This window comes from Heptranchias perlo, chromosome 3 (assembly GCF_035084215.1).
Source record: "Heptranchias perlo isolate sHepPer1 chromosome 3, sHepPer1.hap1, whole genome shotgun sequence".
In the NCBI taxonomy this organism is placed as follows: Eukaryota; Metazoa; Chordata; class Chondrichthyes; order Hexanchiformes; family Hexanchidae; genus Heptranchias; species Heptranchias perlo.
Genome location: NC_090327.1, coordinates 24,624,489 through 24,639,093, shown reverse-complemented (window position 1 = coordinate 24,639,093; position 14,605 = coordinate 24,624,489). Strand labels below are relative to the sequence as shown.

Below are 14,605 nucleotides of genomic sequence, written 5' to 3'. Positions count from 1 at the left end.
CGTAGCCAGTTTCACATTCTCACCATTCCCTGAGTAAGAAATTTCTCTTGAATTACTTAATGGATTTATTAGTGACTATCTTATTGTTACAGCCCCTAGTTTTGGAATGTTAAGAATCATTCCGGAAAGTTCAGAGAATGTATATTATTAACCTTCAGACTGCCAACACCTCCAGGGAATTTGTCATTTTTAAAAGTTTTCAACTGATTTATACACACACACATGAATATCTATACATCATATCTGCACACACATATATTAATAAAAAGCTACCTGAAAGAGAGGAATAGTTACATTACTGTAATATCAAGTCAACACAACTAAAATAAACACATTTTTAAATAAGAAAAACATTTCAAATAATTTACTTCTGCTCATTCGGTCATTCCCCCTTTTGTATTTTTGATATTTTATCTTTAACTAACATGACCTAGCGTAACGTTTCAATTAATTTTCTTTCATTTCTAGCTTTAAGCACTGTTGCTTAGTTTGGCTTAGGTGCCACCATCTATTCTGGAAGTGGGATCCACATCATAAAAAAAGAACTCTGCTGTAAAGCACTTCAGAAGGCCATTTCTTCAACTAATCAACATGCAGAACAATGAAACAACATGATTTTTCACTTGAACGCTACCACAGGAAGAGTTATCTTGTCCAATGGTATCAGCAGTCTGCGTACACTGGAATGAAATAACCCTTACTGTGCTGTGGATGAATTTTAATTGGCAGGAATCTTTGATCCTCCATCTGTATATTTTTGAAACATGTAAAACAGAATATCACATCAAAATTTAAGAGGAAATACATGCAAACCGAAAACACCATTGACATCACCACTTCACGCCATTTTTATTCCTCTTCCAGTTATTTAAAGATTTTAACTTTCCTTTGTGGCGCCAGAAGTGCTCATGGCTCCTGAACTTCATTTATCCAACTCTGCTAAACATTTCCCCTGCCCTTTAATCTCACATGTATTTCCATGTGACATACCTCTCTTCTCAAAATGCAGTGGACCATTACAATGACAAAACCTTCCAAAGAGTCAAAGACAGCAAAGAGGATCTGAAACAGGGCTGATCTTCGATCTGTGATGGCCAAAACTGCAGACATCCAGGTCAGCGCTAAAAGCGGTAGAACAACACAGGAGCTCCAAAGAGATGCCCTATTAAGGAAAAAAATAAAAAAGATGTTAGGGGGAAAATGTGAAATAGTTTCCGTAAGTACCAGATCAATTATACTATTTGTGAAAGACTCGGTTTAACACATAATCCAAATACAATAAAGCAGAAGTGCCAAATAATCATTATTACACTGTAATTAATATCCCCAATACAGTTAGGTATTACTGAGGATCATGTGGTTTCCTATGTATAAAAAAGGGAGTGAAAAAGCCACTCTTGGTCACTCAGACTTGTAACAAATATCTTTAATTTAATTTCAACATAAACAGAAACAATTTTACAGGTCTTCTTACACAAAATTCCATTTCAATAAATTATCAGTGAGAATGCCCTTTTTTCTATAAATAGATATCGTCTGAATTTTCTGACACAATATTATGCATTCTACGTTGAAAATACTAATGATTATCACAACAACTGGTCTAATAGCATCTGCAGCTTCAGAAAGCAGCTTAATCATCTTGCACTCAATACACTAAAAATAAATTTTGAATAACTGGAGGAAATGTCATTACCAGCAGTGAGATGTGATACATATAATGAAAGGACATTAGAAAGCCTGGGAGGAGATTTGATCCATCAAATCCATTCCTTCCATACACAACTTGCTCAGTTGCAAACTTACTTAATCTCCTCAGGAAATGTTCTGCAAAGTTTTTCCCTGCTTCCTCCAAAAGTGATCAAATGAACTTTCAACATATCGATGTAACTCTCACAAACTACATTATTCTGTTCTACCCAATCACTTTCCATAGAAACATTTCTGTATTTTAGGTCATTGTTAGAGTATTCTGCACAGTTCTAAGTACCCCATTATAGGAAGGATATGAAAGCAATGCAAAAGCTGCAGCATAGATTCACTAGGATGTTAGAATTACATAGAACGTGCAGCACAGAAACAGGCCATTCGGCCCAACTGGTCCATGCCAGCATTCATGCTCCAAACAAGTCTCCTCCACCCTACTTCATCTAACCCGAATTTCTGGTCTGTTCTTTCACTTTGTTCTCCAGCCCGTTCATGTCCCACCCTTTCCCTCACCAGAGATGAGGGACTTCAGTTATGTGGAGAGACTGGAGAAGCTGGAATTGTTCTCCTTAGAGAAGGTTAAGAGGAGATTTAATAGAGGTGTTCAAAATCATGAATGGTTTTGATACAGAAAATAAGGAAAAACTTTCCAATGACAGAAGGGTTGGTAACCAGAGGACACAGATTTAAGGTGATTGGCAAAAGAATCAGAGGCCACATGAGGAAGCATTTTAATGCCTATAATTGTTATGATCTGGAATGCACCCTGAAAGGATGGTGGAAGCAGATTAAACAATAACTTTCAAAAGGGAATTGGATAAATACTTGAAGGGGAAAAAAATACAGGGCTATGGGGAAAGAGAAAGGGAGTGGGATTAATTGGATAGCTCTTTCAAAGAGCCGGCACAGGCACGATGGGCTGAATTGTCTTCTTCTGTGCTGTGACATACTATGATAACCCTATCAACATATCCTTCTATTCTTTTCTCCCTCATGTGCTTCTCTAGCTTCCTCTTAAATGCATCCATGCTATTTGCCTCAATTACTCCTTGCGGTAGCAAGTTCCATATTCTAACCACTCCCCAGGTAAAGAAGTTTCTCCTGAATTCCCTATTGGATTTATTAGTGACATATCCTTCTATTCTTTTCTCCCTCATGTGCTTCTCTAGCTTCCTCTTAAATGCATCCATGCTATTTGCCTCAATTACTCCTTGCGGTAGCAAGTTCCATATTCTAACCACTCCCCAGGTAAAGAAGTTTCTCCTGAATTCCCTATTGGATTTATTAGTGACTATCTTATGTTTATGGCCCCTAGTTTTGCACCCCCCCACCCCCACAAGTGGCAACATCGTTTCTATGTCTGCCCTATCAAACCCTTTCATAATCTGAAAGACCATTATCAGGTCACTCCTCAGCCCTCTCCTTTCTAGAGAAAAGAGTCCAGCCTGTTCAATCTTTCATGATACGTATAACCTCTCAGTTCTAGTATCATCTTTGTAAATCTTTGTTGCACCTTCTCCAGTGCCTCTATATCCTTTATATAATATGGAGACCAGAACTGTGCATAGTACTCCAAGTGTGGTCTAACCAAGATTCTATAGATCCCTCTGATCCTCTACCCCATTTAAACTCTTATTTTCCAAGGAGTATATGGCTTCCTTATTCTTCCTACCAAAATGTACTTCACACTTATCTACACTGAAATTCATCTGTCAATTACACGCCCATTCTGCAAGTTTATTAATGTCTTTTTGTATTTTGTTGTTCTTCCTCAGTATTAACTATATCCCCAATTTGGTGTTACCTGCAAATTTTGAAATTATACTTCCGACTTCTAAGTCCAAATTGTTTATGTAAATGGTGATCAAGTGTTCCCTTGTAGAACACTACTTCCCACCTTTTGCCAGTCTCAGTAACTTCCCTTAATCTCTACTTTCTGTTTTGTAGTCAGCTAGCTATCCATTCTACTTGTCCCCTGACTCCACATCATGAGGAGGTACAGTTAGGAAGAAAAGTAAGGGATTTTTTCACTAGAGCTGAGATGGTTAAGGTGTAAATTGAAGGGTTATGATAAGATAAACAGTAATAGACTTTTTGCACTGGTTGCCAAGACAGTGACAAGAGTGCACACTTAAGGTAATCAAAAAATAATTAAAGGAGATGTTAGAAATATGGAATTTTGCCATAAACTGTTGTTGGAGCAGAGTCTATAAATTTGTTTAAAAGGAAATTAGATGGTTACTTGAAAAAGAAAATGTTAAGGGTTTAGGGCAGGAGATTAGAATAGATTATTCAAGAAGGAGATAGATATATTTCTTAATGCTAAAGGGATCAAGGGATATGGGGAAAAAGCAGGAACAGGGTACTGAGTTAGACGATCAGCCATGATCATTTTGAATGGCGGAGCAGGCCCGAAGGGCCAAATGGCCTACTCTTGCTCCTATTTTCTATGTTTCCATGTTTCTATTAGGTCCATCTTGTGGAAAAAAACACTAGCACAGACTTGATGGGCTAAATGGCTTCTTTCTCACCTTTAACATCCAATGATTTCCATGGTCTCAGATCCACAGAAACCAACATGTTCCCTTCTGTTTTTGATCATTTCTACCTATATTTATCTGTACAACTCTTATTGTTATACATACACTTATAAGCCAAGAGTATGACTGAAATACTTAACCGATTCCTTCCACACTTTTGTAATGCAGCTGAAATTGGATAAGTTAATCCTGAAAATATATGAATTTATTTCAGTTTTATTACAGAGATATTGACTCCTGAAGACTGCTATATTAACAGCTTGTATAAAAAGAATTTCTGACAGGCATGAAAATGTTTAATTTGCTAGACTTCAGGTGCTAATATCCTCAGAGTTCAATTTAATAAAACTGCTATTCTTTTTAAGGATCAGCATGTCCTGATCAGCACAACTGATCATTCCATTAATTAGAATTCAGATGCATGGGGCTCAATTTTGAAATGGGTTGGCGGGGGGGGGTGAAAGTGCATGTGGCAAATCCGAATAAACAAACTTTACCGTTTCTGACGCGATCGCATTGTAATTGATGGGTTTCACGCCTGGCAGCCAGTCTGATTAACAGGCTGGCTACTGTCAGGAGCTGCAACATGGGGGTGGGGGGAAAGAGAGCGAGACGTCATCCGCGCTGGAACAGAAGATCGGGGGGCGGGGGGGGGGGGGAAGAGGGGAAGATTGGGGGGGGGGGTGAGGAAGGGGTGATCGGGGGGACATCAGGGTGGGGTGAAGGGGAGATCGGGGGGACATTGGGGGGGTGAAGAGGGGGAGATCGGGGGGACATTAGGGAGGTGAAGAGGGGGAGATCGGGGGGGACATCGGAGAGGGAGACATCGGACATCGGAGCAGGGTGAAAAGATAGGTTGATTTTGTGTTTTAACTTCGTGCAATGGTTTTTTTGTAATTTATTTTGTTTCTTTTTGCCTGATCCGGCCCTTCTGAATTAGAATCCGTGAGAAAGCCGCCCAGGTAAGTTAAAAATCGTTCTAATCACATAATCTGTCACAAGTAAAGTGCCTTAAGTACCACAATGAGGTACATTTGGCTCTTTAAATATCATCTCACCGGCTTTAATTGCTGGCGGGACTTCCGGATTCGGGATGCCCGCACGCACACAGGTGCGTCCATGGGGAACTCAGACGTCAAAGGGTTGCAGCAAGGCTCCGAATGGGATTTCCGCGATTTTCGGAGCCATCCCGCCCCCAACGCACCCGCAATTTCCTGGGAAAATTGAGCCTATGGTGACAGAGTAGTAGATTTGTTATGCTACATAGCTTGTGGCAAAGCGGCTTTGGCTTCCCATTGACTCAAACGGTGTAGTGTAATTCAGGTGCAAAGTTTCATGAAGGAAGCTTAACGTCTCCAAAAGCTATTCTTTCATTATTTGGTCTGCCATACAACCACCTGGCAACTAGTTAAAGCTTAGTTTTAATCATTTTAACATCTTGCTGATTCTCATCTAAACTTAAAATGTAACCAGTATTCATTCCATGCACCTTCCATGGACAGAGAGCAATGTGGGAACCAACGGTCTAATTCAGGTTTGTTGGCCCCGTATCGCTCAAAATGGCATGCGTTGTATAATAAAGAGGCTTCATAATCTTGTGAATGCAGGTTCAAGTCAAAACACAAGAAATCACAGATAAGACCATCCATCAAGCTTTTTAGGCGTCAGCCTTGACTCAGTGGTACTGCTCTCAGCTCAGAATCAGAAAATTGTAGGTTCAAGCCCCACTCCAGAGAATTTAGCACATAATCTAGGCTGATATGTTCATGTAGTGTTGCAATGTTGGAGATGTTGGCTTTAGGATGACATGTTAATCCGAGGTCCTGTCTACTTTCTCAGGTGAATGTAAAAAATCCCATGACACTATGTGAAGGCGGCTAATATTTATCCCTCAATCAACATCACTAAATAGATTATGTGGCCATTTACCTCATTGCCATTTATGGGATCTTTCTGTGTGCAAATTTCCTGTCATACTTCCCTGCATCAGAGTGAATACACCTCGAAAAGTACTGCTTTGGCTGCGCAGCACTTTGAGAAATACTAAGGTCATGAAAGACACTATATAAATGCAAATTCTTTCTTTTTCTTCCACAGACCTTATAAATTCTACCCAATCATGGACTCTATCTTACCTAATTGTTCTCCTAAGAGAAAGTTCAGCTAATTCACTGATTCCTAGTTTGTCAAGTTCTAGAATATTCATCCATTGCCTAGAAGTATTCATGTTATTAATTAAAAATACTTCGTCTTTAAATGTTATGGTGGTTAAAAATTGGAGTAAAAAATGAACATACTGAACACCTGAGTTGGCTAATATAGTCAAACAATATAATTACAAATTCATTAGCAATGCCAAAGTACAGGGAGACAAAAATCCAAGACGGAGTGGGGGGTGGGTTCATCCAGCCTGCACTTACCCAGGATCTCCATTATTAACCATCAAAGTTTGTGGGGTCAAGAACAAATCATTTAACTTTAACACCACTGGGAGGCACCCATGCCACTAGTGGACCTGCCTTGTCCCACAGTCTGCAAATAGTGGCACAAGTTTCCAGTTCCGGGGAAAGTTGCCAGGAACTCCACAGAAAAGACTTCAACGTGCCCAAAGTACCCCCTTTGTAAAGGGCTGCATTGAAATTATTTTTGAATAAAAAAAGGAACCTTTTTCTTCAAGGGTCTAAGCCACAGTATGGGGTTCTACCAGAGTTAGTGGACAGAAGTGCACCGGAAGGGCCACAGATTATCAGCATACAGGCATTTTCAACATAGCTCCTATTTATTGAGGAACGATTTCTCTCATGCTATTAGACTGCTGGAAGATCTGTTATAAACTGGGAATGCAGGCATATGGGACCATAGGAATGTACAAGACCAGAAAAGACCACTGCAGTCCAACTATAGAAATGTAGTAAGGCTGTAATGAGATTCGATTGTATTTTATTTTCTAAGAAGTTTGACCTAAGTCTATTTGGTGCCTTCTGGTGAACCCTCTAGATTTCTTCTACTGCAATAAGATATGTGTAAAAAAAAGAATCACTTAATTGTTAATAGCACCATGTTAATCAGAGGGTTTCAAAGCAGAGCTTTACATCAATAAGTCCTATTATTTTCAGTGCAGGCAGGTTATTTTTTTTAGCATATCAATCTATTATGTACTAGCAAATTGCAAAGATCCTAAAGTATTATCAAAAGTCTTGACAGAGGATGAGAAGAAGATTGTCCATACACTGCATGGCTTAGCTGTCATCACAAAGTATGCAGTAACTGCATATGACAGCAAGTCCAATGATAGCTGTAATGGTCTTTGTGTGTATGCCCAGCTGTAACTCAGTTTGACAAGTGTACATATACACACATTATACTGCTACTCAATCAAAAAAGCTTTGACTAGCATTTTTCATGAAGACAATGCTCTTTTGACCTGCATGGCCAAAAATTATATTTGACTGACTTCTAGAAAAGAATTTATGCCAAAAGATGTTAAGCTGTCTGTGCAGCGTACAGCTGACAAATTGGTCCCCTTGGTTCAGTTTTGCACAACTAGGGAAAGTTTGTTCATGAGAGTCATAAGACTGACTAGGTTATATGCTCAACAGATAACACAAAAATATCTTTGCTGGTCAACATAAGAATTTATAGGAACAGGAATAAGTTATTCGGTCTAATTAGGCCATTGCTTTTTTTTATGTACATCAACCAAACTAATCTGTCTTTTCATCATATCCCTCAATCTTGTGTCTCTCCAGAAACATATCCAGTAACCTCTTCAAACCATTTCTGCTATTCATTTCACGGTCTCTCCTTGATTGCTTGCCCTTTGTCCAAAAAAAATCTGCTCGACTTCCCTTCTTACTCTTAACTTACTGATTTTAACTTGCGTCCCATACAATGTGAACCCTTGGCCTTGGTAAACAATTAGGATCAGCTTTCCTTTCAAAATCTTGTAACGTATTGATTGTAAATCTCAAACTGCTTCAGTATAAAAACTAATTATAAACAATTTTAGAACACCAAGTTATAGTCCAACAATTTTATTTTAAAATCCACAAGCTTTCGGAGGCTTCCTCCTCCCTCAGGTGAATGTTCCACATTCACCTGAGGAAGGAGGAAGCCTCCGAAAGCTTGTGGATTTTAAAATAAAATTGTTGGACTATAACTTGTTGTAAAATTGTTTACAATTGTCAACCCCAGTCCATCACCGGCATCTCCACATTATAAAAACTAAGTGCTGTGAAACTGTGAATTATGCCCAGAGGCATCAAAAGTATTTGACTGCCATTTAACCATACGTTATTAAAGCCAACATTCACTGTGCTATTCATTGGCACATACGCACAGGAAAAAAATTGTTTTTGTACTCATGCTGCATGCAGAACCATCCAGATCTTTATTCATGATCCAAAGTAATGTTCTTGTAGTGATGTTTGAATTCAGCAACCGTGATTTGCAAAAGAAACGAGTTGTGGTCCTCCTGTGAATATCCAAAAGAACGTTCAACTAATGATGACTATTTCCCTTGCTGTACTTCAGAAGGTTTGTGTAATGAGCTGGTAAAAAGGGAGAATTCCTTTGTGGGCTACTCGTAGTAAAATTTAAATATGTTTATAAAGAATGTGGTCACAATTTTGCTTCATGTAAGAGGAATTCTTACGTCTAGATAGTTTATATCCAGACTATGATTTCACAGCTGAAACTGTGTGTTGTGGTCGAATGTGATAGTTACATTTATGCTTTATTGTGGGGATGAAAATGCTTAAAAGGGGGCAATTGAATAATGGACTTATAAAAGTTAAAAATGTAAGATGTTGTAGTTGTAATCCAGGGGCCAACTTGTGGTTATTCCCATTTCCCATTTGCAGAAAAATGAAGTGTGGTGTGGGTCACAAAATATTTAAGAATCAAGCTTTAGTCTGCTGCACTACCGCAAAGTGGAGTAAATAAGAAGTTATAATGCAATATTTTGGCCATTTAATCCTTTGTGGAAATGGGAGTGCATTTTTCTCTGCTAGACTTAGTTACTCTGGATCAAACTGTTAAATGAACACTTGCTGCATCTAACTACTTTTCCCATTTTAATCTGAACCTTTTTACCAGTGATTACAGGTCAAGAAAGGTCAACAAATGCCACCTAACAAAGCAATTTTTTTAATGTTTCATTTTTTAAAGCATTTATGTGCCTTATACATGTATTACTTTGCAAAATGTATTCTATTTATTGTAATTCACCATTTCAGGTTTGTGCATTACTTTATTAATAAAGTATTTGTTATTTTCTAAGACATTGTCTATAAAAGTAAGTGATGGTAGTAGAGCAAGATGAATCGGTTAGCTTTTCTGGAACTCAGCTGCTTTCAGACCTCCCAGCTAATAATTGGAAGTAGTTTATTTTACACTAGAAAATTACTAGTGACAATAAGCCAGGCTGGAGAGGAAGGCAAAGAAAAAAGCTCCAAAGCTACTGAACCTGAAGTGAGAAAGCAGCCTAGATGTTTCTCCTATGATGTGATTTATGCCAAAATTGGCAGGTTTTAGCCAAATCCAAGGGGAAGTGAGTTGTTCACATAAATAAATAATTTGCATCAATTGGTATTAAGAAAGAAAAAAAAAGACTTGCTTTTATATAGTGCTTTTCTTGATCTCAGGACCAAGTGCTTTTGAAGTGTAGTCACTGTTGTAATATAGGAAATGCGGCAGCCATTTGAGACCCTCCGCAGGACTACCTCCCCATCCGCCTCAAACCCTATCTTCCAGCTGGCTCAGCACAGGAGCCGGCTGATTTCCCACCTTCTCCACTGACTTTATGCCCATTTTGGTAGAGGTCGAGTTTTACCCCCATTGTGTGAATGGATATAATTGAGGCATTTGGTCAAAGACGTTCAGTCATTATATTGGTGAATCCAACATTTATGAGTCAAGAAGAAACAATGCAGCAGCCAGAAGAATTCAAGTAGTTCATAGAATGATACAGCACAAAAGAAGGCCATTCGGCCCATCGTGCCTGTGCCAGCTCTATTAAAGAGCTATCCAATTAGTCCCATTACAGTCTTGGTAGTTTTCAAATAGGCTTGAATTTTTGGCTTACATGGTCTGCAAGTTAAATTTCACGTCTGGCAGCAACACTGCAGTCTCCCTACTGAGGAATGAGGATTTATAAACTGGTAGCTGACATGCTGGAAAAACTCAATAAGTGGACCTCAAATTTTCTGTCAACCCTCTCAGCCACCGGAAGTGATGGCGGGCTGGGACTTGCGACCAACTATTGTTTGCTCTCGACCATGGCTCATTTCTCCACTTCAGGGACATTTAAATATTTTGGTTGGCTGCCAGTTCCATTTATTGTGTGGATGGGGCACCCAACACAAGTGGGAGGAGGGAGAGAATTCACTGTGGTGTCTTGTCATGGTGTAGGTGGTTCACTGTCCTTTGGAAACATTAGGAAAAACTTGGCCCATTTTCTATGATGCTGGTTTTGCTACAATCAATTACAATAGGGAAACCAGCCTTTATAAATTGAAACTCCTTCCCCATCCGCAGAGGCCCTTTGTAATGCTGAATGGCAGATGTTGCTAGGGTGCAAGAGATGGGATTTCAGATGTACGATGCCATCCCATTACACTGCCAAATCTTTAAGTCTGCATGGAAGGGGGCAGGCGCTATTTGCCTCCACCCCCTCTTCTGGCGGGAATTTTGACCAGCACAAATTCCGTCCCACCGTCGCACTGATTTGAGGGAGCAGATTCGAGGCCAGAAGCTTTGCCAGTGGCAAATCACTCAAGACTAATCTAGTTATAGTCCAGCAATTTTATTTTAAATTCACAAGCTTTCGGAGATTTTCTCCGAAAGCTTGTGAATTTAAAATAAAATTGCTGGACTATAACTTGGTGTTGTAAAATTGTTTACAATTGTCAACCCCAGTCCATCACCGGCATCTCCACATCAAGACTAATCTATTTTGACAGTGATTGATATGGACCAAATCTTGTTCGAGCATGACATGAAAGATTGGAATCAGTTAAAAATATGCAAATATATTTATAGGCCTGTTTTTGTTGAACTAGGGATAAAATGATGTACTTTTGCACACAACTCAAGAAAGTATTCAGGCCCTAGTTATCTTTCTGTCTGATGCATTAACCTTATCAGGTATTGATAAAGCATGATGTGATCTCTTGCACATGCAGAAACATTTTTGTGGAAGGCAGCAAATGAAGCCCTTCCCAACATATCTCCCCAGCTGGAAAAGGCTACAATTTTGATAGCAGACTAACTTAAGCCTCTTCTTATGAGGAAGACTTCTGCTCCTCAATTTGTGACTCGCAAATGCTCAACTTCAAAATGTGCTCGGGGTCACGTAGCTGCAAAATTAATGAGTTGCTGTGTATAGATCCTCGAATCTACATGGAAGGAAAGCTCTTCCAGAATCTATTCAAGCAAGCAACTCGACTGTCAGATAACACTGATGATGACACTGAATAGTGACACTGAACAATATATCAGATGAGCTATGAAGCCCAATTTAGGAAATGGTATAAATGGGACATGTGCAAAAAGCGATTACATTTCCTGTAATGCAAATAATTTGGCATATATCTGTGTTTGTTTAAAGAGGAATTTTACCAGGAACTTGTGAAAAATGGCCCTAAATTTCCACAAAGGTTGTCCAGATCTCCTGCCTTGATTTCAGCTGGAGATTGGCGGAAATCCCGTGAAAAGCACATGAAAATCTGTTTTCAGCCATTTCTCTGGGTGTTCTGCCAATCTCCCACCGAAGTTATTGCAGGATATCTGGACAATCCTTGCAGAAATTCAGCACCATTGTGATTTCGATATGTGGGAAGTGCCCTATCTATGGATTTTTTTGTTGTAATAAACAACTGAAGTCAATTGAGCATTCAGATTACAATATATTACACAACAGAGATCAGGGTCTAAATTCAACATCATTGCACTTGTCTTACAGCATAAAATGGGTACAATGATAACAAATTTAGCAGGGCAGAGGGCCGAGGCCCGAGCCCGAACTGCATGGGCATTCAGGCCTTTGTTAAATTGGTCGGGGCTTTTGTTGGGTGGTCCTAGCGAAATAAAAAATCGGGAGAGATGCAACACGGCCTGCCGATTCGCCATCACCCATTTTACACTATTGCACAAAGGCAAAATCTACCCTATCAGGTACAGCTCACACAGCAACAGCTCTTATTTCTTTCAACAAGTACATTATTTGAACGAGTACTATCTTGGAAAATCAGTTCCTTTATTTCACACACCAGTTTCACTCCTCATCTATATTTAGTGCTCATCAAATTGACAGATGTCAGTACTAGGGAATTTGCACCCACTGTCAACATTAAATGCTACCTGACAGTATACCTTAACCTCAACCTCAACAGAACCAGTTTGGCCTCAGGTAGAGTATTGTATCCAATTCTGGGTGCCACACGTTAGGAAGGATGTCAAGGCCTTGGAGAGGGTGAAGAGATTTACGAGAATGGTACCAGGGATGAGGGAATTCAGTTACATGGAGAGACGAGGGAAGCTGGGCTTGTTCTCCTTAGAGCAAAGAAGGTTAAGTGGAGAATAGGTAGCGGTGTTCAAAGTCATGAAGGGTTTTGATAGAGTAGAAAAGGAGAAACTGTTTCCACTGGCAGAAGGGTCGATAACCAGAGGACACAAATTTAACATAATTGGCAAAAGAACCAGGAGGAAGATGAGGAGAAATTGTTTTACGCAGCAAGTTGTTATGATCTGGAATACTCTGCCTGAAATGGTAGTGGAAGCAGATTCAAGATTCAAAAGAAAATTGGATATATATTTTTTTATATTCGTTCATGAGATGTGGGCGTCGCTGGCAAGGCCAGCATTTATTGCCCATCCCTAATTGGCCTTGAGGTGGTGGTGGTAAGCCGCCTTCTTGAACCACTGCAGTCCGTCTGGTGAAGGTTCTCCCACAGTGCTGTTAGGTAGCGTGTTCCAGGATTTTGACCAAGTGACGATGAAGGAACGGTGATATATTTCCAAGTCAGGATGGTGTGTGACTTGGAGGGGAACGTGCAGGTGGTGTTGTTCCCACGTGCCTGCTGCTCTTGTCCTTCTAGGTGGTAGAGGTCGCGGGTTTGGGAGGTGCTGTCGAAGAAGCCTTGGCGAGTTGCTGCAGTGCATCCTGTGGATGGTGCACACCGCAGCCACAGTGCACCGGAGGTGAAGGGAGTGAATGTTTAGGGTGGTGGGTTGCTTTGTCCTGGATGGTGTCGAGCTTCTTGAGTGTTGTTGGAGCTGCACTCATCCAGGCAAGTGGAGAGTATTCCATCACACTCCTGACTTGTGCCTTGTAGATGGCGGAAAGGCTTTGGGGAGTAAGGAGGTGAATCACTCGCCGCAGAATACCCAGCCCCTGTCCGGCTCTTGTAGCCACAGTATTTATGTGGCTGGTCCAGTTAAGTTTCTGGTCAATGGTGACCCCCAGGATGTTGATGGTGGGGGATTCAGCGATGGTAATGCTATTGAATGTCAAGGGGAGGTGGTTAGATATATAACCATTTATATTATTGGATATATATATATAATTGGACACATACTTGAAAAAAAAATTTGCAGGGCTATAGGAAAAGAACAGCAGAGTGGGGCTAACTGGATAGCTCTTTCAAAGAGCCGGCACAGGCACGATGGGCCGATTGGCCTCCTTATGTGCTGCAAGATTCTATGAGAACAGCCTTATTGCACTGGTGTGATATTGCTATTTCCCATATATTATGACCTCAAAACTGGCAATTATTGTTGCATTGTTAGTATCATTGTGTTGTGGAACTGGGATTGCGACTATCTGAAACAGTTTCAAGTTGAGCTGTTTACAACTAGCAGAGGTAAATGTCTTTAATTCCATCACCCATTTCCTCAAGATTAAAGAACAGTGTGCAAATCACTCCACCACCTGGTACCCAACCACCAGCTTTATCATTGCCGGGAAAAGCAGGAGTGAGCAGGCTGCACATAATTGGGGTAGTGTGGCCTGGATGATCCCCGCACAACCCAGTTTCCTTCTTTGCTTTGGCGTTCTATTGAATTGACTGCCCAAGGACTGACATGGCAAGCAGACTTAAGTTACTGCGAATCAAGGATCAACGAACATGAAAAAACGGAGAGAAAAAGACCAGTTTCCATCGAGTCTGTCCCATTCAGCCAAGTTGCAGCTCAGCAACATGACCTCCAATTCCATCCACCCACTAACAGCAATGTAATCTACTGGTGTGGGGAAAAACAGGTAAAAATAATCTTCTAATTTGGGGAAAAAGAATTCCGGGAAATTGCTCTCCAACCCCTCAAGTTCTAGGAGGTAAGAATGACCATGAGGTACATTA

General features: G+C 40.2%; 1 protein-coding gene across 1 annotated transcript in view; it reads right to left on the bottom strand.

The window, feature by feature from the left end:
• adgrb1a (adhesion G protein-coupled receptor B1a) overlaps positions 1-14,605 on the bottom strand; it is a 516,358-nt gene that overhangs the window by 47,304 nt on the left and 454,449 nt on the right. The window contains exon 25 of the mRNA XM_067974780.1: positions 991-1,162. Coding sequence (XP_067830881.1) covers positions 991-1,162 — 172 coding nt within the window. The remainder of the gene's footprint in view (positions 1-990; positions 1,163-14,605) is intronic.